This window comes from Trichosurus vulpecula, chromosome 3, assembly GCF_011100635.1.
Source record: "Trichosurus vulpecula isolate mTriVul1 chromosome 3, mTriVul1.pri, whole genome shotgun sequence".
Classification (NCBI taxonomy): Eukaryota; Metazoa; Chordata; class Mammalia; order Diprotodontia; family Phalangeridae; genus Trichosurus; species Trichosurus vulpecula.
In genome coordinates this window covers 179,491,801-179,516,896 of record NC_050575.1, presented here as the reverse complement: position 1 = coordinate 179,516,896, position 25,096 = coordinate 179,491,801, and the positions used below count along the sequence as shown (strand labels likewise).

General features: G+C 42.8%; 1 protein-coding gene across 1 annotated transcript; it reads right to left on the bottom strand.

The window, feature by feature from the left end:
* Positions 1-1,766: 1,766 nt before the first annotated feature.
* PTK6 (protein tyrosine kinase 6) lies at positions 1,767-19,802 on the bottom strand. Its single transcript, XM_036752779.1, has 8 exons — positions 19,346-19,802; positions 16,450-16,571; positions 12,406-12,569; positions 9,182-9,335; positions 7,175-7,336; positions 6,184-6,365; positions 2,971-3,124; positions 1,767-1,954 (listed from the first exon to the last, which is right to left on the bottom strand). The coding sequence occupies exons 1-8, from the start codon at positions 19,579-19,581 to the stop codon at positions 1,767-1,769; spliced, it is 1,362 nt and encodes a 453-aa protein (XP_036608674.1). The 5' UTR covers positions 19,582-19,802.
* Between the last annotated feature and the right edge of the window lie 5,294 nt (positions 19,803-25,096).

Here is a 25,096-nt window from a genome sequence, read left to right as displayed (position 1 = left end):
GGGGGCTCAGGCATCTTCAGGCCTAGTAATGGCTTAAATGTCCACAGGTTTGGGGCCTACTCCTTCTACCCCCAGGCCCAAAGAATCAGGGCAGCGGTCCCAGAAAACTTGTTCTGCCACCTTTTAGTAGGCATCAAAGGATCATTAAATGACAGACTGAAAACTGCAAGGTAACCTAAACAGGGCTTCAAGAGCATGGGCAGTGCAAAGTGCACGTGCTCTGTGTTCAGAACCCAGGTTACGGTGAAGTTGCATGTCCCAATACAGGCAAGTGCTGCCAGAAACATCTCAAATTCGTTATGCGTTTGATTTTGAATTAATTGTTGGTCGTTGCTCCTTCAGAAATCTTTTACTGTTGCCCACAGTGTAAGAAGCACTGGTAGAGGTCAGCTAGTCCAACCCCTTCATTTTACAGATGAAGAAACTGAGGCCCTAAGAAATTATGTGATTTGAACAAGGTAATTAGCAACAGAGACGGATCATCTAACTCCAAATCCAAGTCATTTTTCCTCATTCTTCCCTCCAACAGTTTCACTCTCTCCCTACACACACACACACACACACACACACACACCCCATACACATTATTAACTTGGGAACAATGTTTACAGACCATATGTTCCAAGCCTTACAATTCACAGAGAGAACAAGTAGGAAGTAAGAGTCAGGGATGAAAACTGGATAATCGCAGGAGGGTTGTGGGGACTTCCATTAAATATCAGCTTTAGACTCAGGCTCTAGCCCTGCTAAAGCTTGAACTGGACACAGCCCAAATTGCAATTTAGTAAGTCTTCATGATAAAGAATTAAAAGACTCCTTCTCCTTTCCCCACTGCACAGCTTTATTATTTTATCCCAAGAGTCCCTCCCCAGGGCCAGAGTTTTCCCCTCTCAAACAGAAGGAGCAATGGTATTGCACAGTTACAGCTCAGATTAGGGCAAGAAGGGACCAGAGAGGCATCACAACCAACGTGAGGAAATGAAGGTCTGGGAAGTTTAGGTGACTTGCTCAAGATGACAGGTCCTCTGGCAACAATCCAATGCATTTTTCACTGCACCACATGCCCTTCAGATGAGCCTTGAAAACTTGAACTTCCATTTTTGAGTTTCTCATTGGTATCCCCTGTAGCTTAGAGCCCATCTGAGGAAGAGTCCAGGAGTTCTTAATGTTTCATTGTAAATGAAATTTACTGATTTTACAACAGTGAAGTTTTAGTAAATGAAATAGAAACAACCACTTTGCCTTCTGGGCATTTTTGAAGGTCAGCTAGGCTCTGACCTCAGTGCATTTATATACTTCAAGTGACCTCTTGTTTTGCACACACAACACAGCCCCAACTGGAAGGGCTGGGTCCGGAGCAAGGAGCAGCAGCAACCATAACAGCTGACGTTTTGATAGAGTTTCAAGGTTTAAAAAATCATTTCTTTACTGCAGCCCCGTGAGAGAGGTAGCATGAGCGTTACTATTCCCATTTTACCAAGAAAAACTGAGGCCCAGAGAAATGGAATAATTCTTGGAAGTCTGTGCAAGTAGTGAATGTTGGAGCCCAGACTCAAACCCAGGTCTTCTATCTCAAGGTCCGGCAACACTCTTTCCACTAGGCCACATTGCCTTTAGACACAGTCCCCATGGAACTTCTACATGCCCAAGGTTCATGATCATGGGGGAAAAGAGACCATGGAGCTTGCTCATAGGGTACCAGGTAGAGGAATTTGGTGGCAAGTAAGGAAGCATCCTGAAGTATGTCTTTCAGGCAGGCCTCCAGCTCAGAGCGGGTTTTCATAATTGGTGAAGCTAATGAGTTTTTCTTTGAGGGTTTTGAAGCAGGGTCTTTCTTCTGGAGTCAGATTCCAACATTTACACATGAGGTCATAGATGGAGGGTGGGCATTTTGTGGGGCGGAGCATCCGAAAGCCACCCAGGACTTTTGTGTGAGCCTCATTATTGGACATCCCTGAGGAAGAAAAGTGAAGTGAAAGGATAAAGGCCATGGATATAGAGACTAAAGAATTTCTAGGCACGATGAATAATAATTACCTGCCTTTTTATAACACTCTAAAAATAAGATATTATCTCCATTTTACACATGAGATTAAGTTGAAGGGAGGTTAATTAATTCCCCATGGATCAGAGGTGGTATTTGAACCCAGGTTTTCCCCAATACTACAGCAAACATTCCACTACTCCACACCATCTCTAACCTCTCTAGGGAAGTTTAAGATTATCTGACATTCCCACTAGGGAAGATAAGGCACAAATAGTGTTTTGATCCCCCTTAGGCTTTGAGGCAAAATGAAAAACAAGAGGTTTTTTAATCTTCATAGCTAAACAAGACAAGGAAAATAACATACTATACATTAGACTCCATTCTTCCTCTCTGGCATCTCAGGTGATGGCACTGAGTCTACCAGACCTTTGGATCATAGGGCAAAAAAATCTTCCCTCTGCCTTTGACATAGCCTTAGGGGTATCAGAGCCCAGAACCGATCTTTGCCTGCTATTGATTTGTGGAAAGCTGATCTATGGGGCAGGAAGGCAGCCTTTGCTGCCAGTAGCCGAGCAAAGTCACTGGTTTCCACCCTGAGAGTGCCTGAAGTCAGCATATTACAGCAGGCAGACCCCAGAGCCCTGAGCTAATGGTCCTAAACTAGTCTTTATACCATGGCTTTAGACTGAGTTTGTTGACAGAAAGGAGAGCAAGGAAACCAGGTGTGTGTTAGGTTGTGCTTTAGGCTACCTGAAGTATTTGGCAGAAAGTACACCAAGGACTGGGAAGGAATGGCTCTGCATCTCAAGAACTGTGTCCTTGACAGTACTTTCTGAGCCCTCCCCTATTCTCTTGGGCATGTCTATGTCAGAGGTTAGGGGACCCCTGCAGTAAGCTCTCATAGGATTCTAACACTGGCAATGTAAGGCAACCTTCCCCACCCATCCTTTGTCATTTGGTTTATAGTTCAGAGGGTGCTGTACCTGGATATGGTATCTGTCCACCACTGAAAATTTCATAGAGAAGAATTCCAAAGGACCAGACATCAGACTTGATTGAATAATACCCATAGGAGAGGGCTTCTGGTGCTGTCCATTTGTAGGGGATGTTGTGTGCGTAGGAAAGGTAAACATCATCCTGTAAACACAAAAGTTTGGTTAGCCAGGGAGGATAATAACAATAGCTAACACTTATAGAGCACCTACTATACTACTACACTTAGGCACTGTCCTAAGCACTTGATAAAAATTATCTCATCTGGCCCTCACAACACAACAACCCTGCGAGGTACTGCTACGATTATACCTATTTTACAGATGAGGAAACTGAGGCAAACAGAGGTTAAATAAGTTGACCAGAGTCACACAGTTAGTAAATGTCGGAGGCCAGATTTGAATTCAGGTCTTCCTGACTCCAGGCAAGGTATTCTATCTGCTGTACCACCTAGCTGGTCCAGGATGTGTCTGGTCTCAGCGCAGAACTCTTAGAAACCCTACATGAATTTCAATACCATAAAGCCTTGTTCAGCTGTTCACAGCAGTTGAAATGGAATTTCCCCTGAAGAATGTTATTTGGCAGACATACTATGGGGCCCACATCTCCTCCATTTTCCAATTGTTTAGAACTGCTGTTCTAATCCACAGAGGCTGGAGGGCTGACCTCTTATGCCACTGTTTATAATGGACCATTCTTTCTGATACTTATGAAAAGCCAAATCTCTCAGTATTATAGCATTAAAAGCAGAAAGAGACTACCAAGGTTTGGAAAATAGAGAGGGGGAGCAGGGTACATAGTAGGGCTGGGGACTAGAATAACAGAAATTTTGAAGTTATTAGGTTATTCACTACTTAAGAGGAAAGCCTTGTCCTAGCTATCTTGATATCCTCAGCACCTTGCATATAGCAGGCACTTAATAAGTGTCTGATGAGTGAATACTTGGATAAAGTCGAGAAACTTCCCCATGTGGCAGAAAGAAACTAGAGACGATCTCATACTCCTAATTCCTCAGCCTCTCTGTATCTCAATTTAGTCATCTGTAAAATTAAGGTGATAATAATGATTAGTCTACCTAATGGACAGGGTTCTTGTGGAAATCAAATGACACAAATTTTATGAAATTCTTCACAAACTTAAAAATAGTCCCATAGTAAGGCAATGCTGTTTCCAGCATCCCTTGGTGGAAAGAAGATTCGAGGGCTTTCCAGACACTGTGAGGGTCTTATGCTGATACTTACATGGGGCCAGCTAGTCTTCCTATGTATAGATCTGGTCATATCACTTCTCTCCTCAAATGTCTTCAGTGGCTCTTTATTGCCTACCAAGGGTAAAGTTCTGCCACTTTTGCCTGGCATTCAAGGTCCTCCATAATCACCACAGGTGGTAGTGCCACACCACTTTTCCAGCCTTATCTCATGTTACTCCTTTCCAGGAACATTATGTTCCGGCTAAACTGGATGGCTTATCCCCTCCTGTTCATGACATGTTTCTTCCTCTCTAACTCCTTGTTTCCTATGCCTAAATGTTTTCCTATCAACCCCCTGACCCCAGCAGTAATCCAGTAAATTCCTTTGTTGTTGTCCAGTCACTGAGTTATGCGCAATTCTTTGTAACCCCATGGACCATATCATGCCAGGCCCTTCTATCCTCCACTATCTCTTGAAGTCTGTCTGAGTTCATGTTTGTGGGTAGAAATTTATTTTTTTCCTAGGTAAATTCCTGCCCATCTTTTAAAGACCAGCTCAAATGGCACCAACTTAAGGAAGCCTTCCACAATAGTGAGGAAGAGCCTTTCCTCTCTAGCTTCACATAGTACTTTATTCCTATTTCTCTAATGCACTTAGCTTGTGTTATTTTGTATTAGAACTATTTCTGTGTGTGTCATACTCCTCTACTAACCTGAAATTCCACGAGGACAGGAATGATCTTCTCTGGAACAATGAACAATACAGAGTAAGTGCTTCATAAAAGCTTATGGAATTGAAGCAGTTCCCTGAGGTACATTGCACCAAGTGTGACAGTTTGAAAGAAGCATGATTCTTGCCCTTGAGGACTTTGCTATCTATCTGAGCAGACAAAATGTGGAGGTCACAGAGGAGATAACTAGGCCATCAGTTATATGTGTCAGAGGCCTGGAACAGATAATAGATACTGTAAGAGGTCAGCAGAGGGGGAGATCACTGTACTGGAGAAGTCAAGAAAAACTTTATAGACAAGGAAAAATGTGAACCAGCCTTTTAAGGTTGGGTAGAATTTCGAATGGACATCTAGGTGGCACAGTGGAGAGATTGCCAGGCCTGGAGACAGGAAAACTCATCTTTCTGAGACACTTATTGGCTATGTGACCCTGGGCAAGTCACTGTTTGCCTCAGTTTCCTCATCTGTAAAATGAGCTGGAGAAGGAAATGGCAAACCACTCCAGTATCATTGCCAAGAAAACCCCATATGGGGTCACAAAGAGTTGGACATGACCGGAATGACTGAACAACAAGAATTCTGAACAAGCTAAGTATAGAAAGAAGGCCATTCCATTTGGAGTATACAATGTGAACCAGATCCCAGAGACAGGAAAGTCTATGTCATATTTGGAAGACAATAAGGTAGTTCAGTTCGGTTGAAGCACAGAGTATCTATAGGGAAGAAGGAAGAGAGTAAGACAAAAAGATTACTGAGTTGTTCTCCAGTGACCATGGCTCCCTGACCCAGGTGGCCAGCACTACAGACAGCTACCCATCAGTTGGGAATCATAAGATCATAGATTTAGACATTAAAGGTCGGCTAGTCTAACACCCTCATTTTACAGATGAGGAAATTGTGCCTCATAAATGACTTGCTCAAGGTCATACAGGTAGCAAAGTGGCAGGGCTGAGTTTTGAGCCAAGGTCCTCTGACTTGAAATATAGCATGCTTTCCTCTGTGCTACATAGGCTTGAAGAACTATAATCGTTTTCCCCAATCATAAAACAAGGGAACTGAGTCTCCACCCTTTCTCTCCTATGTCAGCCTGCTTCCTTATACTACTGATGTCCAGGTAGAGAAGTAACGTTCATGTTAAATAACACTGTGGATGTGAAGAACACGATTCAACCCTGAGAATACCAAATTAGTAAAAGAGGAAGGAGTCCTTGGGAGTGAGGTTTTCATGTATACTGCTATGAACTGAAGTTTCAGATGAAGGCTTTGGAATCTGAGGTTTTTACCTTGATAAGTCTGGCCAGCCCAAAGTCTCCCACTTTACAGATGTTATTTTCTCCCACGAGGATGTTCCTGGCAGCCAGGTCTCGGTGAATATAATTCTGTGACTCAAGGTAGCACATGCCCTCTGATATTTGAGATGCTATGTCCACAAGCTCCGTGGTGGGCAATTTTACCCCTTTGGTGTCTGTGAGAGACAAAGAATAAGGTCTCCATTGCTCTTTATCATAGCTGTTCAACCAGGTCAATCAAAAAAGAAAATTGGTGATGATAGGGATGTGACAAAATATAGTAGAGGAGAAGAAGGTTCAAGTGAATTATTTATCTTCTATACCACCGGAGAGAAATTAAAAGATGGATAATTTTAAAATTCTGTCTAACTCAAAACTTCCATTGTCTTAGGTTTTGTCATGCATTATAGAACATCTGTGAGAAGAACACTTTGCTACCTTTCTCTTCATAAAATTACAAGAACATGGGATCTTAGAATCATAGGATTTGGAATTTAGTGTTTATTTGGTCCAACCTCTTCATTTTACAGATAAAATTGAAACCCAGGGGAGTGAAGGGGTTTGTTCAAGGTCACACATGTAATGTATAGAAGAGCCAAGATCAAAGAATGTCAGAATTAGAAGGTATCTTAAAATTATCCAATCATTTTCTACCATCCCATTTGATAGACGAAGAAACTGAGTTCCAGAATGACAGATTGACTTGTTAAGGCCCACTGACCAGGACTTAAACCCAAGTCTGAGTTCACAATCAGAGATCTTTTCCATTCACCATATTCCCTGCCTCTTTAGTTCAGGTAAGAGTTCTCTGAGCACATACTGTTAGGGAAACAGTGGCTGGGGAGCCAAGAGGACACTACTCCTGAATCAAATGGGAAGGTCATTCTCATGGGCCACCTCTATATATTGTATCAGGCTCTGTTCTCAAAGCACTAGTCTTTGTAGGCTAAACCCCAGTCCATTGACTATCTCCTCCTATTCTTACCTCGAAGGAGTTCCAGAAGGTTTCCTTTGGGCATCAGTTCAGTGATGATGTAGACAGGGTCCCCAATGGAAGAGATAGCATAAAGAGAGAGAATGTGTTTGTGGCGCAGCTTCTTCATGGCCTCAATCTCTGAGTAGAAGGTGTTCTGGTGCATCAGGGCATCTACAGGAATAGAAAGCCAGCCATGAAGTGGACTTACTTAAACTTCCCAAATAAATGCGCTATACAGGGAAAAGTGAGAAGTTTCCTTCTGGGCCAACCTCTTAGAAGCAGTCCTGAATCAAGGATGATATTGTACTGGGTCCCATGAAAGAAGTGAGTCATAAGATTTAGAGTTAAAAAGAAACAGAGCTTTACTCCAACTCCTTCATCAGTCAACCAAGCACTTATTAGGCACCTCCTATGTGCCAGGCGCTATGCTAGGTGCTAGAGATACCAAAAAAATGAGAAACAGTCTTTACCCTGCATGTTCTTACATTGGGAAACAAGATATAAACAGATAAAGAACTCTCCCCTCCTTGGGGGTGTGAATCCATTTTGGAACTCCACTGCAGCACAGCCATGCTGATTGGTGAATGCCATCTCACCTAACCCATCCTATCGTCTAATGTGTTTCTCATCCTTTATCTGTCCTGCTTCCATGTGAATAACCTAGATTTGCACCTCTTAGACTGGGAAAAGCAATCAGGTCAATATTACCATAGTTTCTGGAGAGGTCCTGACGATCTACTGCCCTATAGCTCCACTCACCATTCCCATGACTCCCAAGGCCAAAATTCCCTTCCCAGGCCACCAGGCTCATATGTACTGTTGTCTGCCTCTATTAGAATATAAATGCCTTGAGTAGAAGAACTAGTTAACTTTTGTATTTGTGTCCCCAGCACCAAGCAAAGTGCCTGGGACATCAGAGGCATTTAAATGTTTTTTCGGTCATTCATTCAGAAGTAAATACAAGATCACTTAAGGAAGGTGCAGGTATTACAAACAAAAGCTATGAGGCTGAGGGAGGTAGTGGGGAAGAGAAGGGTCCTCCTTACCTAACAAGACTTGAATAGATGTGGACTAGGCTGAAGGAGGAGAGAGTGACCTCCTGTCCCTGAGAACATATGGGGTGGGAGTGGGGAGTAAGACCCTTTTGACCCCCAACATGCACAGAGGGGACTGAGGGAAGCAGCACTCTTCTAACTCTGATTAGATATGGATAAGGCAGAAAATTCAGGTGCAGAAGAGGCTCAGGAATACATATGCAATTAAGAGATTGCTGGTAACCTTGAGGAAGAAGTTTCAGTCAGCTGGTTGGATCAGAAGCCAGATTACAACAGATTGTGGAGTAGGAAGAAAGGAAGTGGAGGACTTTTCCTAGGAGCTTGGTTATCAAAAGGAGGTAAGATATGGGATGCTAGTTTGAGGGGATGATAAAGTAAAATTAAGAGTTTTTAAGGAAGGAAGCAAACATTTACTCAGCAACTTCTATGTGCCTAGCATTGAGCTAAATGGTTTTTATAAATCTTATCTCACTTGATCCTCGCAATAATCCTGGGAGGTAAGTGCTTTTATTATTCCCACTTTACAGTTGAAATTGAGGCAGACAGAGGTTAAGTGACTTGATCATCATCAGACAGTCAGTAAGTGTCTGAGATCAGATCTGAACTCAGGTCACCCTGACTCTAGTCCCAGGGCCCTATCCCCTGAGCCACTTAGATGCCTTTGAGGGAGATCTGGGTTTTAGTAGGCAGCAAGAAAGGAGCCAATAGAAAAGGAGAGATTGAAAACGAGAGCAAAATGATCAAAGGGATGAACTCCTAGAAGAGATAAGGTCAAGGTTGCAAGTAGAGATCTTTTTCTTAAAGGTTTTCTGAATGTTCTCTGACTTGGAGAAAGAAGTAGGAGGACTGGTGAGAATATGAGTATGCAAAGGAATTTTATACCTAGGGAGTTCTGCAATTATAGATCAAATAGGAACCAAGGTTAAATTGTGACCACCAAGCAAAGAAGAACAGTACTTACCCTTGCCAATGACCTTAATAGCCACTTTGACTTTCTCTTTCCAGTATCCTTCAAAGACTTCCCCGAAGTATCCTGAGCCCAGCTTCCTGGTCAGGCTAAACTCCTCCCTGGGTCTTTCCCAGTCATCCCAGTGAGGCAATGGTTTTGACTCATGCTATAGAAACACAGGAACAGGTTGGAGACTGGTTACACCCAAGGGAGGAGAACATGATTAAGAACATACTCTAAAGCTGGCTGAGCAGGATGGATAGATTCATCCTTGGACTCTTCTGAAACCAAGGAATCATACTGTGAAGCTGGAAAATACTTTAGTGAATATCTAGGACATTTCACACTCCCATTTTATAGATGAAAAAAAATTAAAGCCCAGAGAAGACAGATGACTTGCTCAAAGTCACACAGGGAGCAAGTAGTAGAGTCAGGTCTGGAACCCAGGTCCACAAATTTTAATTCAACATTTCTGATACTATACCATGGAACAAGCCCACTCAATAAACATCTGCTGAGCTCTCACATATGTTCACCCATACTGAAGGGAACAAAGGGGACAGTTTTCATATCAGTTCTCAGGGACCACCATTACTTTTCTCATCTGGGCAGCACTTTTTGATTTGGGGAGTACCTAATTATCATGTGGCCTAAATTTTCCATGATAGTCTGACCTGACTTTGGAATAGATTATGAACATCTACACTACTATAACCTCCAGAAGTATATTATCCCCTTGGCGAGTGAGCAGGCCAAGCCTATAGAGGACCACACATAATAGGTACCTAATAATTGATATTTACATTCTCTGTATGGTTTATCCCTTAGTGATCAGTTCCCATGGGTTCACTTTCCTCAATGCTGTTGATTCCCAAATCAATATAAAGAGTCTTAATCTCTTTCCTCAACTCTAGTCCTGAAATACCAATTATCTGCTAGATATCTCCACCTGGAAGTCCCATAGGCAACTCAAATTCAAGGTAGCCAAACCCCTGAACCCCCTCTTTCCTCTAAACCTTCCTATTTCTAGTGAGTGAACCCACAGCCTTCCACCTACCCAGTTTAAAAACCTTAGAATTATCCTTAACATTTCCCTCTCCCTCATCCCACATATCCAGTCGGTTCCCAATTTGTCAGTTCTACCTCCACACGGTCTTTGGAGGTGTAGTATAGGACATAGAGTGCTGGACTTGAAGGCAGAAAGACTTCCGTTCATATCCCACCTCAGACAAGCCACATGACCCTGAGCAGGTTATTGAAATCTTTTTAGGGAATTCCCTCAATGACTTCTAGGGTCCCATCCAACTCTAAATCTATCTATCTAGAATCTTTCATCTGTTCCCTTCTCTCCATTCACGAAGCCACCAGCCCAGTTCAAATCCTTATCACCTCTGCAATTGGTTATTTATTGCAGTTGCTTCCTAATTGGTTTCGCTGCTTCTAGTCTTTCCCTGCTCAATTCCACACTGTTGCCAAAGTGATTATTCCAAGTCACACCTTTGCTCATAAATATTCAATGGTTCCCTATTGCTTGTAAGGTAAAAGTATGAAATCCTTAGCTTTGCATTTAAAGCTCTTTTCAGTTTTATTTCATATTACTCCCCTTTGTACTTCCTCCATTCTGTTCAAATTAGACTGTTGGCCTGTGCACGATGTTCCTTCTCCAGCCTCTATGCCTTTTTTCTCAAGTAGTATCCTGTGTCTGGAATCCTCACCTTTGCCTCTTAGGAGTCCCAGCTTCCTTCAAAATATAGGTTATGTGTAAAGACCTTTCTGATCAACCTCACCCCCATAGCTACTAATATTCTCTCCCCCCACCCCCACCCTTTTAAAAATTACTTTGCATTTACTTATCTGTCTACATGCTGTGGGCAGCTAGGTGGCATAGTGGATAGAGTGCTGGACCAGGAGTGAGGAAGACTTTTCTTCCTGAGTTCTAATCTGGCTTCAGACACTTACTAGCTGTGTGATACTGGGCAAGTTGTTTAACCCTATTTGCCTCAGTTTCCTCATCTGTAAGAGCTAGAGCAGGAAATGGCAAACCACTCCAGTATCTTTGCCAAGAAAATCTCAAATGGGGTCACAAAGAATTGGATGAGACTGAAAAATGACTCAACAACTGTATGTGGTACAAACTATTCACCCCGCCCCAATAGAAGGTAAGCTCTTTAAGGGCAAGGATAGCCTTGCTTTTTTCATTGTGTCAGCAGCACCAGGCAAACTGCCTCATACTTCACAGGCACTTAAAAATGTTTGTTGCATAGAATTGGTGTTTACTTACAAAAACTTCTAAATTAAGGTGCTCGCTAGCAAAATGAAAGAACAAGGTTGCACTAGAGACCCCTAACCTGCCCCTGGCTTTGGGTCACTACTTATTCTTGGACCTTTCTCTCTAGATGTTCCTGAGGAGTCTATTTTTAGTCATAGAATAATAAGAATAACTAGCATTTATACAGCACCCACGTGCCAGACACTGTGCTAAGTGAGTTCCTTAAGCAAAACTCTCAGGAAGAGAGCCCTCGCTCTCTATTACTCACCTCCAGTATTGAAAAGCAGCTCAGAAGGTGCCTCACTTGTGTACAAAGAGAGATTCTTGCTGAGTTTGAGAATCAAATTCTAAATAAATCAGCATGCTAATTCTTCCACCCATCCCTGTGCTCCTTCCACACTAGGCCGTAGTCTACTGATCCCGCCAAAAAGAAGACGTGGTCTTTCAATAGTCCCCAGGCTAAGTGAGGGATGAAGGCTAAGATTCTGGGAGTCTTCTCACTCTAACTGTCCCCATTCTTCCCTTGCTCCAAAACAGTCTTGTACCATGAAGATCCCCATGCCCCTTCCAACATAATTCCCACATCCCCTTTCCAAGAATCTAAAAGACCAGCTGATTCTAGATTCTCTCTGCATTCGACAAATTTTATTAAGAAAAGAACTTGCGTGGTTACAGAAGGCAGGACTTACAACACAAACCAAATAAAAAATTCACCAATTACAAGACATAAGACAGTTTAAGAATCAGGTGGGAGTGGGGGAGGGGACATCTCAGCAAAGGTTTGCAAATCTAGTTGGACTGACTGAGGGACTAGGACATGATGGCTAAGCTTGAAGACAAACAGTTTACCACAAAAGTTCTCAAAGTCCATGCAAAGGGCCCATTCTGGGTACTCATAGCCTGGCAGGGGAAGGTGGTCCTCCCAGTCAAGACTTGGAACAGAATCCTGACCCAGACCTCAATTTACCTTCCAACAGGGTGTGCTGAGCCTCAGGCCGTGGGACAGAGTCTTACTTTTGTGATACTGCACTAGGCCAGCAAGATCGGGGAAGGACAGAGCTGAATTCATATGGTATCTTCCCTCAGCATTCCTCCAGATCTTGTAGTGTCTCACAATCTGGTTGTCCCGAACTTTAAAATCCAGGAGATGGAAAAGGAGAAAAAGAAGGCACAAACGCATGACAGTCATTCTTGAAAATTGGAGAGCTCCCCAAATCCAGGACTGGCAGACAAGCTCAGATTCAAACCAGTGCCCATAGAGGCCGCATGTTATTCAGGGGGTGTCTATTTTGTATCCATAAAGGGAAAGGCCTTTCAACTTCTGAGTCCAGAAATGTGGAAGAGGCAGCATGGTCCCTAGTAAAATGTCAAGAAGTTGCAGCTTCTCTCTCAGGTTCTGTATGAATTGGAAAATTACTTAGCCTCTCCTCCTTCATCAGTATGCTATGAGGTGAAGTGATGGTGAGCTCTAGGAGGGCAGGGCCAATGTCTTAGGGAAAATTCTATCCCATCCCCCATCTCACTGCCAAATTGATATTCCTAAAACACAGATCTCACTATGTCACTCCCTCCAAAAAAAAATTAACTACTGACTCCCACTGGCTTCCTATTGTCTCTCTGATAAAATACAAAATACTCAGCTTGGCACAATCTGGCTCCTACCTATATTTCCAGTCTTAATTCACATTACTCTCTTCCATTCCCTCTCTATTCTTTTCAATCTGGCCTGCTAATGACCCCTTGAATATGACACTCTATCTCTTGCCTTTTTGACTTCACACAAATAGTTTCTCATGCCTGGGATGTCCTTCCTCCTGTTCTCTGACCTCCCAGATTCCCCAGCTTCCTTCAAGCACAGCTTATGGACTTCCTATAATTCTTTGTATTAATTTCATTTTGAATCTGAGTTAACCATGGGAAAAGTCATAGCTTCCCTAGAATTTTGCTATTGTTCAGTCGTTTTCAGTTGTGTCTGACTCTGTGACTCCATTTGGGGTTTTCTAGGTAAAGATACTGAATTGGTTTGCTGTTTCCTTCTCCAACTCATTTTGCAGTTGAAGAAACTGAGGCAAACAGGATTAAGTGACACTGCTAGTAAGTGTCAGAGGCTAGATTTGAAGTCAGGAAGATAAATAACCCTTTGGACTCCAAGCCCGGTGTTCTATCCACTGTGCCACCTAGCTGCCCTTCCTAGAATTTAAGGAATACCCAACATATTTAATCAAGTAAGACACCAAGGCTAAAATGACAGCATAGATCTCACTTTTTAACTGGTCCCAAGCAGTTTTGTTTTAACTCGCAGAAGCCAAAAATGAGTATAGATTCAGAGGATCACAAATTTAGATCTGGTAGGGACCTTTAAGGTCATTAATCAAGCAAAAATTTAGTAGATATTTCCTATGTACCAAGTATTGTGTTCAGTGACGGAGATAGAAAGAAAAAGCAAAAATAGTCTCTGTGCTCAAGAATCTTATGTTCTAATGGAGGGAGACAATACATAAAAATCAGAACACACAATATAAATGGAGAATAGATAGTAACTTTAGAGAAGAGGGCATTAGCAGCTGGGAAGACCAGAAAAAGCCTCCTGGAGGAGACAGTGAAAGGTTGGGAGGAACATTTTATGCATGGGAAACAGCTATTGCAAAGGTTTGGAGTCTGGAGATGTGTTCAAGAAATAGCAAGGTGGCAAACATGGATAGATGAGTAGAGTGGATAGAGAAAGGTAGGATGTAAGAAAATTAGAAAGGCAGGATAAGGCCGGGTGCCAAAGAGCTTCAAGTACCAAACAGTTATGATTTTACGTTTGATCCTAAAGGTAATAGAGAGGGCAGCTAGGTAGCATGGTGAATAGAGCACTTAGCCCTGGAGTCTGGAGGACCTGAGTTCAAATCCAGCCTCAGACATTTGACACTTACTAGCTGTGTGACTTTGGGCAGCTCATTTAATCCTGATTACCTCCCCTCTCCAAAAAAATAAAATAAAATAAAGGCAATACAGAACCACTGGAGTTTACTGATCAGGGAGCTGACAAGGTCAGACCTGAATTTTAAGGAAATCACTTTGCCAGCTAAGTAGAAGATGGATGGGAGTGGGGTTATATTTGAGGAATAGAAAATAATTTTAAGGCCATTGTAACAGTCCAAGGGCCTGAACAATAGATTTTTTGATGGGGCAGGGTTGGAGGTGGTGGTGAGAGAAAGTGAAGAGTTGAGGATGACACCTAGGTTGAAAGCTTGGATGACTGGGAGAATAGTGGTCTCCCTTTACAGTAAAAAAGAAGCTCAGAAGAGGGGAAAGAAAATGAGTCATGTTTTGGACATGAGTCTGAGATGCCTATAAGGTATTTCATAGTTAACATAGTTGATATAGGACTAGAGCTCAGGAGAGATCCAAGGGCAGAGCATAATAGAATCTGCATAGAGATGATGAGATCAATAAGTGAAAGAGTATAGAGGAAAAAAGACCACAACACCCAGGGCAAAGCCTTGGGGGATACCTACCTTTAGTGGGTGTGACAAGGGTGAAGACACAACAGAAGAGACTGAAAACAAGCAATTAGGCAGGTAGGCTGGGAACCAGGAAAGAACAAGGCCATGAAAGCCTAGAGAGGAGACAGTATCTAGGAGGAGAAGATAATCAACAATATCAGATGCTTCAGAAAGGCTAAGAAGGAGCAGGGTCAAGATTTGCAATTGATAACTTTGACAGAGGAGTTTCATTTGAATAAGGAAATTGAATGCCTGATTACAAAAGGCTTAGAAGGGATTGAAAGGAAAGGAAGTGGAAACACCTGTTGTGATGACTTTTTCAAGGAGTTTAGCCGAGATGGAAGAGATATGGGATGAAATCTAGTCGGTGGCATAGGAGGATAGAATAGGATAGGATAGGAGGATAGAGAATAGGAGAGACTAGGGAAAGTTTGTAGACATTGGAGGAACCAGTAGATAGGCAGAGATTAGAGAGTGGGCATGATGGTGAGGGTAATGTACTGGATAAGATGGGAGGTAGGCAGATCAAAGATGCATGTTTAAGTTTAGCTTTGGCAAACAAAAGAGCTACCTCATCATCTCATCCTGAAATAAAGGAAGAGATAAGAAGAGATAGTGTGGGATGCTATTAGAGAGATGAGATCAAGAGGGGAAAGAGAAGGCAATCTCAGCAAATGGCCTCAATTTTTTTTTCCGTGAAGTAAGAGTTGAGGTCCTTAGGAGAGAAGGTGTAGAGAGAGAACTTAAAGACAAAAGAAAAAGTTGGGAACCACCCCTAATGTGGTGGGAACCACCCCTACTGGGATAGGAAAACAAGGGAGGAGTAGTAAGAGTGCCTTGCTGTTGTTAGGGCCCAGTTGAGGTTAACTAGTAAATATGTACAGTAGCCCCAGTCAGCAGGATTTCATGACTTCCTCCAGTTCTTTCTCAATGACCTCAGTCATCTAGTCCAACCCCCTCATTTTATAAATGCAGAAACTTGGACCAAAGGAGGTGAGATGACTTGTCCAAGTTCATGGATGTATTGAATAGAAAAATCAGAATTTGAACTTTGGTCCCTGACTCAAAATTTTACACTGCAATATGAGACTCATAGACTGTTAGATCTGGAAGAGATGCAGAGGAGGAAACTCAGTCTCAGAATATTGGAAGAATTTGCTTAAAATCACATGGCTAGGAGGTGACAGAGCCAAGATTCAAATAGCCCAAACCCAATATTCTTCCCAGAATAACACATTACCTGTCTCTATACAGTGTTTAAGGTAGCCCAGTTTGTCTTGGGAAACATACTTGTCCTAGATTTTACCATTAGTGGGAGGGAGAAGGATCCTTTATGATCAAGGTAACACGTCCCATTAATGGGGCAGGGGGAAGTAAGGATGTAGAAGGAGAGGTGAATTGTGGCAGCAGGGATGTCCCAGGTCAACAGACAAATAGCAGGGCCAAATAAAGTTCTGCAGACTTTCAGAGGGAAGTCAGCAAGAAAGTGGCCTGCTCTATCAGAAAAAGCAGAGTTTTACCTGAGAGAACATAGTCTGCTCCTGTCTTCTCACTGATCCTGATGAGGAAGGTGCCAGTTTTATTCTCTTCTGCAAGGAGCCTATGCAGAGCTTCTGAACGAGAGATCTGTCCAAAAAACCATCTGCAAGAAATAAAGAAAAATAGACTGGTCCTAATGCCAAATCCTCAGGGATGTCCTGGTCTCCAGAAAGGTCATTTGTGCTCCCTCTGAGTGAGGGCTCTCTGATCCTTCATCCATTATGCCACAGTAATAGAATGACTTAGAATGATAAAAACAACAGCCCAGGAGCAGGCCTAGTGGCTTACAGGTTAGAAGGGGCAGCAACAGTGGCTGTCTAGAGTGGTTGTAACATAAATTCTATTTAATTTAACCAATGTTTTTTAAGTGTTTATTGTTTACCACTGGTCACCTAATCCTGTCCCTGGCCTGAATTGGCCCCAGGAACAGTACCACATGGAGTGATTTCTACCCAACCCCTTCACTCCCTACTACCCCATAAAAGCTGAAACAGCAAAGCTACATTAAAGCAGAGCTAGGGAGGAAGGAAAATTTGAGGTATATTAAATAATTGCTCAAGAACCATATAATTCCTAGAATAGATTGTACTCTAAGGGGAAGTGATTGAAGGAACAAGTTATCAGAAATTGTGAGGGAGGGAAAAAGACCTTTAGCACAGAATCAGTGAGATATGGACAGTAAGGAGCAATAAAATGTCATAAAAGTGCCTCTGACGCATGGAGTTTGGGACTTGGAGGTGAGGAGCGGAGAGCACTAACATGTAAACTCTGTAATTATGGGAGTGTTGCTTTCTTAGCTACTAGCCCCTTGAGATATATCAACAGTCTTCAAGTCTCAGGAATAACCCCAAAGTATGATTTCGGAACATGAGCTAGGGAAAGTATACTGCCTTGTTTTCAAAGTCTCAGCATGTTCATCCCACCAGCCAAAATTTTAACTGCTAGTCCTACTCCCTTGGGTTCTTTGGATGGTACTACCTGCACAGTTGTTCAGCTCTTATCTCCAGGCCAGTTTCATGGAAACCTTTGACTTCCTACTGATAGCGCCTATTCCCTGAGAGTAGAAGGCATTCAATGGAATCTCTAGGAGCTGTGTTTTCAGACTGTCAAAGTGAGTTTCTTTCATAAATGTTCAACTGGCTCAAATGTTAGAGAAAACAAATGATCCCAGGAGCATTGTAAAGAACTCATAATTCAGGTCATCAGTGTTCTTTGGATATACACACTCACTAGTGGAGGCTGCAGTAGAGGAGAATGGGAAAGGAGGGAGGAAACTTATTTTGTTCCAAGGTCTCATCTCCAAACCATGATTGCAGGCCATGAAATTACACAAGACAATCTCAAATGCCCCGTTTATCGTTTGCTAATTAATTTGGGTACACTTGAAGGCAATAGTATAGCTCGGCCGACATCCTTCATCAGTTTGTTACTCCCAGTGGTTCACTGGCTCCTCAGAAGTTCTGAAGAAGCCATGTAGGAGGGGAAAATCCAAGAGTGGACACCCACCAGCACAGCTGTCTGTGTTTGGCAACACAGCTTTCTCCACCCTGCTCCTCCACCCTACGGAGCTGGAAGGTGTCGCAACACTATTTCCCTCCCTCTACTAACTAGGTTGAGATTCCAGTTTGTGGCTGTTTTGAAAGTGAGTCCTTCAATGTCCTTCTTTCTCTGGACTTTGAAAAGTCAATGCAGGATTTCTGTCTATCTCAAGCTGCCCTCATTCACCCACTCAGAAATTAATACCAACTGGTCCTCTCTTGTCCTTCCCCAGAAAGCCTGGGCCACCATGGCTGAATGATAATAGAGTGGGGCTAGTGGCCCACCCACTCTTCTCTGAACAAGGAATTCTCAAAGCTAATACCTCCATCTCTTCCCAGCCCCAAATACAAAAGTGTAAGCAACTGATTAAGCCCTAAAAGAATCAGACCTTCCCCTCCTTTGCACTGTAAAATATATGACTTTAACATGGAACCTTGTCTTTGGTTCAGAAAGATTAAGTGATTTGTCTAGGGTCACACTGTTAGTAAATATCAGAGGTAGGATTTGAACCCAGCTCTTCCAGATCCAGATCCAGCATCTAGTATACCATATTGCCTCTTATGAAAAAGACATTCAGGCTTTTTTTTAAAAACCTTCATCCCAAATTATGCCAAAGACTGGGCTGCAGACGACTTGGTAATGATGCTACAGCAATAGCTTTAATGAATTTCTTTGGCCATTACAATTGTTTAAGCTGTCTGCTGAGGCACAGAGGAGTAATAGTCTGTACTGATGAAGGGAGCAGCCAGACTAGTGAAATCACAGCTCTTTGAGGTACCGACAGTATTGCCAAATGTTGTGCACCAATATGCAGAGTAATTCCTTGGGATGGGAGAAAGTAGCCAAGAAGAATAGTAAACTACCAAACCCTGGGTTGCCTGAACCCTTTCCCACTGTGGGTACACCCATCACCTTCAAAAAACCCTCTTCCCTATGTGCCAAGGAAGAGCCCATAGGTCACTGCAACAACTACCTTCAGGTTTTCTCGGGCTTTTCCTGTAAGATGCTCCAGGATTTTTAGTAGGACCCGATCCCTCTTCTCTGGGATTGGTAGTTTTGGATACCAAGCACTAACTCTGGAATTAGGTCTGAGTTCAAATCCTTCCTCTGATTTTTACTACCTGTGTGACCTTGGACCTCTCTGAAATTCAGTTTCCTCATCTAGAAAATGGCCTTTCAAGCACTACATCTATGATCTTGTAATCCTAAGCCACATTAAAGGAGTAACTAAGGGCCCCACTGGAAGCTACTTCCCGGAATGGTATCCACAAGCAACAAATATGACATTCCAAGAGATCAGTGAGCGAAAGCTCCTTCCCTTGGTTGGCTCTTACTTACGGTTCTATCTCCATTGTCTCTTGTTCAGCTAAGTAATTGTGAGGGACATAGCCTTCCTCCAGGCTCCTTCCAGCAGCATCAAGCTTTGTGGCTCTCCACCAGTCTTCCTTCTTCTCTATTATGTGAAAAAGGTCCCCAGCCTTAAAGCTCATTTCATCCTCTGTCCGTGCCTCAAAGTCCCAGAGACTAACATAGAGGTATTTGGGACCCAAATGTGAAAGACTTCTTGAATCCATGTTGAGAGGAGCTTCAGGATTCAGACTCTGGAATCTTCCTTTCTCTCAGGAAAGTGTCACTCAGAACACATTTTGCATCCCCCAGGAACTTTTAAATATTTTGACAATGAAGAGTTGGCCCAGCTGATCTCTGGACCTCACCCTGACAGCACATCTCGAGGAGTAAGTGATTGCCACCAACTTGCCGGGCTCTTCCCACAAAAGCTGCACCACTTCATTCTGACTTCAGTAACAACCTGCCCTGTGAGCCACTCCCTTGCTGATATACGACAGCAGCAGAACCCCAACGAGATTATTGCCTTGTCATTAAGGTCCCTGGAAAACATATCAACTCTGAGCCAGGACTCAACAGCTCCCCACGCTCACTCACACCACTCCCTGACCTCACTACCTTATGCATAGATGGACCTGAAGGGGATATCTCCATCTCTACAGTTTGTATTAGATTTTTGTTTTTCTTCTCTTTCTGTCTGAAGTCACTTCTAAATGGCTAAAGGATAGGACCAGGGATGGGGAAGGAAGAGAAGGAAGCGAGGGATTGAGAAAAAGAAAAGGCAAATGAGGGATCAATCAGCAGAGTAATAGGGAATGGGATAGATGAAAAGTTAAAGCAGAAAGGGAACAAAAGGAATTGGATGGCTAGGTGTGTCACTTCAGAGGACAACAACCTCAAAGCAACTAACTTGCTGCATTCCTCCTTAAGCTGCTCCTCTCTGGGCACCATGGAGGATGGCACTTGGAGGACAGTCATTTTCAGTGATTCATGTTAAGTCATCTCTGAAGCTTCACCAAAACCTGGTGAGTGACCAGGGGAAGGTAGATGATGAGTCAAAAGATAATAGAGTCAGCACTCACAGTCTGATAAACTTACCTTCACTCACTCTCACAGCTGCCATTCAAGTCTTGCTCTCTTTCTCTGGAACAAGATACATACCTACGCTTCCTGCTAGTCTGTTCAGTCCAGTCCTGTCACCTTCCCTCCCTCCAGGCAGCTTTTTGGTTACTGATAGCAGATTTCAGGCTTTCACTCTTCACTACATAAAATCAGAAAAACAAAATGGATTTTTCCAATTGTAAAGAACTGCCATTAAAATACTTCTTTGACTTTAAAAAGGTTATTTCACCTCTTTTGGTTTTAATTTCTTCATTTAAGGAAATGATTGATGATCTCAATGGTCCCTTCCATTTCTCTTTCCTGAGCAAGGGAAGGGAGGAGGGAAGGCAATCAGGGTTAAGTGACCAGCCCAGGATCACACAGCTAGTAAGTATCTAAGGCCAAATTTGAACTCAAGTCCTCCTGACTCAGGGCTGGTGCTCTACCCGCTGTGCCACCTAGCTGTCCCAGACCCTTCCATTTCCAAGTCCTATGATTCTACATAATCTGAGAACCTTTTATTAACAGGTATAGTTTGTGAGCATTTAGGAAGAGAAGTGATTATTCTTTCTCCACTTCAATTCTCTCTTCCACACAATTGCCAAAGTGACTTTTCCCAAAACACGAGTCTGACTATGTCATTCATCTACTCAACAAACTCCAATGGTTCCCTATTACCTCTAGGATCAAATACAGGCTCCCCAATTTGGTATTTGAAGCACTTCACAACCTGGTCCTAATCTACCTTTTCAGTCCTATTATAAGTTACTCCCATTCATACACTTTATGATCCAGTCAAACTGGATTTTTTACTCTTCCTCATACCCAACACTCCATCTCTCATTTCTGTGCCTTGGCAATGACTGTCCCCCATGACTGGAATTCACTTCTTCCTCACACCTGCCTCTTAGAATCCCTAGTTTCCTCTAAGGCTCAGCTCCATCACCATTTTCTATATTAAAGCTTTACTGAATCCCCTTCAAAAAAGTCCTTGTGTTTATTTTGCTTATATATTTCACAAATGCCTATATTTGCACATGTTGTATCCCCATTCATGTATGTAAGTTCTTAGAGGGCTGGGACTTTTGTTTTTGCATTCTCAGAGACTAACACAATGACTGACTGGCTCACAGCAGGCGCTTAATAAATGCTCATTGGTTGATTGAGTCACTGGCTGAGTAAGGGTCAGTATGGATACATCAAGACTGTTTCATTGCAAGCAAACCTCCTGTCCTTTTTTAAACAGTATTACTAAATTCTGATAGACCAAGGGAACGGAACCAACATCACAAAGTGTTTCAAGGCTATCACCGTGGATAAGATAGAAAGTTGGGGGCAACATGATGGAATAAGCAGAAGCCCAACATGCAGATGGAATTAAGACAGATACATTGTCCCACCTCCCACTCCCATGAAAAGGGGCTGTCAGCTGACACATTTAGCCATACCCTGAAGGGGCATCCCCCATACTGAAGCTGGCATCCCTGGGCATAGGAAGAGGAAAAGCAAGTAGTTGGGCATCGATGCTCAGAAGCCCTACCTCCTGGTGCTTTGGCACAGGTTGCTCTTGACTCAGTCTAGTACTTAAAATGTAAAATCATTCTCATACAATATTTTATAAATTTGTCACAAATTGGCTAGTTTTCCCTTACTCAGAGATCTGGAAGAATCTCCAAATATAACTTTTGCCCAATTTCCCATTAAAATTCTTACCTCCTCACTGATTTCCTTTGACCCAGAAGGAAAATGCACAGAATCACAGAATTTGAGAGATGGAAGGAAACTCAACAGACTAAGTCAACCCATATATAAAAAGAATCCCCATTACAATATACCTAACAAAGTGCTATCCAGCCTCTGCTGGAACACCTCCAAGGAGGGGAAACACCATTTCTCTAGGGAACTGTGTTGGAAACCAAAAATGGGCTCCTTAGCACTTAGTCAACAAGTGCCCTTGACTGGTTTTGCTTTTTCCCCTGAACTGAATGCTGTTTGTATGTTGGACTGGAGTAAGCTTGTCGGCCCCTTCACCTTGCTTCCCTTGCTTAAGCTGATTGAAAGAACCTGTGCTTTCCTGGTCAACCCCTTCACCTTGCTTAAGCAGATTGAAAGAACCTGTGCTTTCCCCAGAGTACCTTACACCCCCCCCCCCCCCCCCCCCCCCCCCCCCGCAGAAGCCGGATGGTTAAAAGCAGCTCCCGTTTGAGCCAGAGGCTGCTACAGCCACCACCACCGCCGAAATAGGAGCTGCCAGTAGCAGAGCTGACCTACAGGAGGAAGCTGAACAAGGACTTCAGGCCAGTGGGTAATCTTTTTACCATAGAGGGGGAAGCATGATTTTGCTTTACACAGTCATGCTTCTCTGTAGCCTCCTGGTTACTCTTTCGAGGCGTACTTATTGGGCCTGGAAGCTTTTGATCAATATATCAAAATGGGGTTGCTGGTTCATGGGTTGGTTACTGTGGAGCCTAAATGTATGTTTTGATTCTTCTGCCTCTTATCTTGAGAGTTTCTTATATCCAGCAGTTCCAAACCTTTCAGACATATATATGACCCTCTTTGAGATTATAAACTCTGCCCTCCTAATACAGGAACCTATTCCACTTTGCGATAGCTCTAATTGCTAGGAAGCTTTTCCTGATCTCAAGCCTAAATCTGCCTCTTTACAACCTTCAGTCATTGCTCTGGGACCAAACAGAACAAATCTAATCCCTGTTTCACGTGACAGCCCTTCAAACACTTGAAGATGACTATCATGTTCCCCCTGAGTCTTCTCTGCTACGAGCTAAGTATGAGCACTTCCTCAAATTAATTCCTATAATTCATGAACTCAGAGAAATATACAACCTGTGCTTCAGCTGCTTTTAAAATCATGGAAGGGAAAGATAAAGTTTTCTTCAGTAAGTATGTCACATACTCTAAACTCAGACACTTACTGGTTTTACAACCCTAGGAAAATCTGTCTGCCTCAATTTCCTCAACTGTAAAATGTGAATCATAATAGAACCTACCTCCCAGGGTAGTTGGGAAGACTAAGCAAGATAATATTTGTAAAGTTCATTTGCCTCCTTCCCTTCTTTGTTCCTTCCTTCCTAGCTTAACTCCTATGAGAAAATAAACTTCTCTGTAGCTTGAAATCTTTCCTCCAGTTCATTTCCTAAATTTGTTAATAGCACTTCTATATAGACATTCCTAAGAAACTAGTTCCCAACCCAGTTTGCCTCTGGTGTATACCTGATTTGAACCTCCTAGGAAGATTTTCTCTTAGTCCTAGTGATCGCTGTAATCACCAGCAAATGTTAGCCCCCTTGTGATGAGACAAGACATTACTGATACCCTTCAAGCTCATCCTCATATCAATGCCCACTGCCCTGCCAGGCAGGTAATGAGTGAGCAGCTTAGTGCTCTGCAAGCTGTCTATAAGGAAGCTCCAGATAACTTGGGACTCCAACAACATCTGGAGCAGACCTCTGAAGAACTAGTCAAACTTTGAGAGATATTTTGTGACCTCTGTGGGCTGCATGTACATTGATGGATTCCCCATGGGGTACTGTATGAGCAATAGCTGTCCAACTGGAAAGAGACAGGGACAGAGACAGAGAGAGAGAGACAAAGAGATTTGAGGTGTTGGTATGTGACTCACTCAGGAGATGGATCCCCTAAGAAACAGAACTGTCCTATAGCAGGAAGCCAAAGGTAGCCATGCCTCAGTGACTTGACTGGTGCAAAACATATCCTTGTGGAAGTCACTGAATAAAAATAAAACCAACAGCATGTAAATATGCACATTGTGCTAATTCTGGGCTAAGAAGGGCACAGTCTTTTCCATAATGATAGAGACCTGGAAGGATTTGGAGGAATTGATTAACTTACTTACCTTTGCAAAAGTGAACATAGAAGTCACTTGTTAATCAGATGCCATGAACAAGCTTTTACCCCAAACAGCAAGTCCTGTGGCCTGCTGGGGATACCTTCATTATTCCTTGGTCACTCTATGCTCTACTCATACTTGTTTTTCATTAGCTCACTTCAAATACAAACAATAACTTCCATGAAGCTTTGCACACTAATGTTAATTTTGGATGGGCAATGGGTCATACAGGTTATCCTTGGTTGACAAAAGTGATGTCATCACCTTTAGTACCTAATAGACTGACAAGGATGCAGACCTGAGGAGAGGATATGAGAGTTGACTATCCCACCAAACCATAATCTTGAGGTCTGAGGAATTACGCTAGAGTTAGGGATGGTGTCTGCCTCCACAATCTCACAGGTGCAACTGAATCAAGAGGGGACGCATCAGACTCAGCTTGTGATCACACTAATATGTCACCACAGGAAGGGGCCATGAAATGCATGTTACCAAAGAAGACTAAAGTTTAGGGAAGGCAGATTGCTTTAGGCAAACGATAATTCCACTCACATTCTTAGTAGTGTGATTCTAATGATTCCTGACTAAATAAAAGTCTTAAACTTGCTGCTTTGTCTTCCTCCTTCCAACATCTGTCTTCAACCCCCTTGGATTTTGGAGTTTTCAAGAAACCTTAGTTCCTTACTCAGTCTCTAGCCTCTGTTTTATGTGTACTTAGATTCCAATTTGGACCTTGCAATGATTTCTACAAGAGATTGGATTTCCATCAG